Below are 4,109 nucleotides of genomic sequence, written 5' to 3'. Positions count from 1 at the left end.
AATTTGCTGACAATATTTGATATTGCTGACAATATCAACCCCAGCATAACGAGTTTTATAAACTCCGAACAAAAGAAACTTAAGAAAACCACATCAAGGCATATTATTATCAAATTGTTGAAAACGATGATAAAGAGAAAATATTTAAAGCAACCAGAAAAATATGTCATCAGATAGAAAGAAACAAAGGAAATATTTATAGCAGATTTCTCATCAGAAACTATGTTAGCCAGGAGATTATAGAGTATCATTCTTTGAGTATGGAAAGATTATCAACTGATAATTCTATATCAAGAAAAATGCCTTTGAAATATAAATGTTTAATCAAGTCCATTCTAGACTATATAATATATAGTATATATTATATATATATATATATATTTTTTAGATCAAAACATTTATTTTTTTTTGTTACAAAAACAAAAATAAATCCAAACAGGTAATGAAATAAACATTTTTTAAGTGTTCCATTCTGGGTTCTCTGTCCTAGAATTTAATAAACAGTTCAAGTTTAGATTGCTTCAACACTTCTGGATGCTATGAGGTCTCCATCTTATAACCATGTTTCTCTAGTTCAGCTCGTAACTGATTAGAGAAGTCATCCTCTACATTGTCATCATCCCAATTATCCTCCCAGACATGTGCATCTTCATCTTCATCTAAACCAGCCCAGTCTTCGGCAGGGAACTCCTCGAACTCGTCGTCTTCCTCCAGGAGACCCAAATCTACCTGCTGCTTCTTCTCTGACATGGTGATGCTCTGCGTTGATTATATATACATATATAATGATTATAATATATATGTGTTGGTTATATATATATAATGCATTGATTATATATAATGATTATAATATATATATAATGATTATATATATAATGTGTATATATAGCATATGTATGCATCTATACACATACATCTGGCGCTTTCCTATAAAGTTAATCACACATTTAGTCTATGACCCAGCAATTTCATTCTTTGATTATGACCTTATTCAGAAATAGGGTGATTGTAGATGTCATTAGTCAAGTTCAAATGAGGTCATACTAGAGTAAATGGGCCCTAATCCAATAGCTGGTGCCCTTATAATAAAAGGAAAACTGGACCCAGACACACAGGGAGGACTATCGTGTGAAGATAGAAGCAGATATTGACATTATGCTATCACATGCCAAGGACACCTGGGGCTACCAGAAGTTGGGAGAAGCAAGGTAGGAACTAGCTGTAGAGACTTTGGAGAGAGCACACTAACATCCTGGCTTTGGACTTCTAGACTCCAAACTGGGAGATAATAAATTTTTGTTATTTTAGCTCACCTAGTCTGTGGTACTTTGTTATGGTAGCTCTAAGAAATCATAAACCTATACATTTATAATGGGTGACTGTTGGGGCACCTGGGAGGCACAGTCAGTTAAGCTGCTGGCTCTTGGTTTCAGCTCAGGTGGTGCTCTCAGAGTCGTGAGATTGAGCCCTATGTCGGGCTCTGCGCTCAATGTGGAGTCAGCTTAAGACTCACTCTCCCTCTCCCTCTGTCACCCCTCTCCACTCTCTCTCTCAAATAAATAAATATCTTTAAAGAGAGAGAGTTAGAGAGAGAGAGAGTGACTGGTACTGTGTGTGAATTATCTCTCCAAGACCTAATTAAAAGCAAGGCATTGGAAACCAGGAATGCTGGAGGGAATCCATTGTGAACATCTAACTATATTCCCAAGCAATTCTCCTTCTTCCAAAACCTTGAGTCTGAGAAGTGCTCTTCACTGTTGGCTGAATGAAATGGGATTCCCAACTATGGCAGGGGAGTGAGAAGGCAGTGGCAAGATTTCAAGGAGAAAGGGGTTTTGTAGTCAACTTTCAAGTTTTCCATAATTGGCAGCAGAGCTGAGATGGCAAAAAGAGTTTTGGTGATGGTTACTTGACCATGGGATCCCTGGGACATAGATGGCTAGCCCTCTAAGGCTCTCCCTGATATGTAAAACAAAAGGAAAAACAAAATATCCTTGAATGAAGCACCCTAACGGAGATTCACAGCTTCTTACACAAAACTTGACCTGAATTAATTTACACATTAAATCTTTAAACTGAAGGGGAGACGGTACCCCTGAGCAAGGACTTTGTGATAACCATGCAAGGTACTCTGATCTGCTCAACATCACACTTTCCTTCTAGATTTCCACAAGATCGATGTTTATTAATAAGGAATATATATATATACTAGAGAATGGGATAAATCTTAAATTATATGGAACTTTGGGCATTGTCAATAAATATTAATTTCCAGGGATCCAGAACATAACACCTGTGTAAGTGGAGCTTATAGGGCCATGATAAAATTTAACTAAAATCTTTGGGAAAAACATAGTGGGATTTCAAATCCTATCAGTGATTACTCTTCAACCTAGTATATAGTTATCCCCCATAACTGGAGCAAAAAGATGACTCATTGGCTTATTCTTACTAAGAACAGCTTTATGGAAATATAATTCACTCACACTGTATAATTCAATGATTTTTCATATTCACAGAGTTGTGTGTCCATTACCACAATTTTAGAACACTTCCTCACTCTCCAAAAGAGCCCATACCTTTTATCTTTCATACCCAAATCTTCCTATTACCCCTAGCCCTAGGAAACCACTAATCTGCTTTCTGCCTGTTGACATTTCATATAAATTGAATCATACATATGGTCTTTTGTGTCTGGCTTCTTTAAGCTAAGGGCATATTATTTTCAAAGTTCATTCATGCTGTAGCATCTATTAGTAATTCACCCCTCTTTACAGCCAAAAAATACTTCATTGTGTGTATACACCACATTTGCTTATCCATCATCAGTTGATGACCACTAGGTTGTTTCTTCTTCTTGGCTAGTATGAATAATACTGCTATAAACATTTGTGTACAAGTTTTGTGTTGACATTTAGTTTTATTACTCAAATATCTTCCTATGTGTGACATTACTGTGTCAAATGGTATGTTTAACTTTCAAGGAACTGTAAAACTTCTTTCTAAAGTAGCTGTACCTACTACTATGAGGGTTCTGATTTCTCCACAGCCTTACCAATGTTTGTGACTATCTATCTTTCTGATTATAAAGATATGTTAGTAGGTATGAAGTAGAATAACATTCATTGTGTATTGTTTTTTCCTTTTGTTTTGTTTTGCATTTCCTTCATGACTACTGATGCTGAATATCTTCCCATGTGCTTATTGACCATTTGCATAACTGTCAATGGAGAAAATGTCTATATGGGTTTCTCTTAATTGGCTCATTTGTATTTTTATTATTGATAGGTGAGTTTATTGGCTCTTTGACCCAAGATTAAAGACTTTTGTCAACAGGGCCAATGGAAGTTCATTGGAGCTACCTATCTCTATTGAAATAGTAAACCAAAAAGCATTTCAACATTCCTGAGGATATCACAGAGATTAGGGCCATCATCAAACATTAAAAAGCTGCAGTGATGTAGAATCATATTTCCATTTAATTGTCTAGTTTGAATAGTGCAAAATAGAGGGATCTTGCAGTATGACAATGCACATCTTACCCTGGTATACTTCCAGTGGATCTGGCATCACAAATGTGATCTTTGTTGAACACTTGATATAAACTTTTGATCATAATACTTTTTAAATTTTTTTGTCCCAATAAGCAGGCAACAACAGAAGTTTGTTTTTATTTGACAGATGTTTAACTCAGGGATATTTCAACCTCCTAATTAAGTTCTGCAATATAATCAGTAGAAATCTTGGCCTTCCCAGTCTAGTATTTTGTTGACACCATGCTAATAGGACTTGGAAAGCAGACAGTTTTAGTTTCCTAGGTGCTTTGGCAATAAGGTAGAAGATCAATTTTTTTTTAATTTTTTTTTTAGTGAAGTCTGTGGTGTTCTAAGAGCTTGGGACGTTTTGGAATATCTCTTCAAAAAACTAACCTATGCTCCATACCAAGAAATTAGGTCAACTTAATTTGGATTTTAGAAGCAATATAAACTACATTTGTGTTTGATACTCAAGCCATTTTCTGATAACAGATAAGTTTCTCCATGAGTAGTTTCAAGATAACATTCCGAGCTGGTCTAGACTATGATATTCAACATTTGTGACCTACTAGA

General features: G+C 35.5%; 1 protein-coding gene across 1 annotated transcript; it reads right to left on the bottom strand.

Annotated features, from left to right (window-relative positions):
- Nucleotides 1-386: 386 nt before the first annotated feature.
- On the bottom strand, nucleotides 387-758 carry LOC129504638 (26S proteasome complex subunit SEM1-like). The gene has a single exon (XM_055317456.1). It carries the CDS (start codon nucleotides 748-750, stop codon nucleotides 538-540), a length of 213 nt encoding a protein of 70 aa, XP_055173431.1. The 5' UTR covers nucleotides 751-758; the 3' UTR covers nucleotides 387-537.
- Nucleotides 759-4,109: the final 3,351 nt, after the last annotated feature.

Source organism: Nyctereutes procyonoides, unplaced genomic scaffold, assembly GCF_905146905.1.
Source record: "Nyctereutes procyonoides isolate TBG_1078 unplaced genomic scaffold, NYPRO_anot_genome, whole genome shotgun sequence".
NCBI classification, from domain to species: Eukaryota; Metazoa; Chordata; class Mammalia; order Carnivora; family Canidae; genus Nyctereutes; species Nyctereutes procyonoides.
Note: the sequence above shows the minus strand (reverse complement) of the source record. Positions and strands in the feature narration are given on the sequence as shown.

Bases quoted from the DNA above. Each gene is read 5' to 3' on its own strand.
- LOC129504638 (XM_055317456.1), bottom strand. From the start codon at position 750: ATGTCAGAGAAGAAGCAGCAGGTAGATTTGGGTCTCCTGGAGGAAGAC.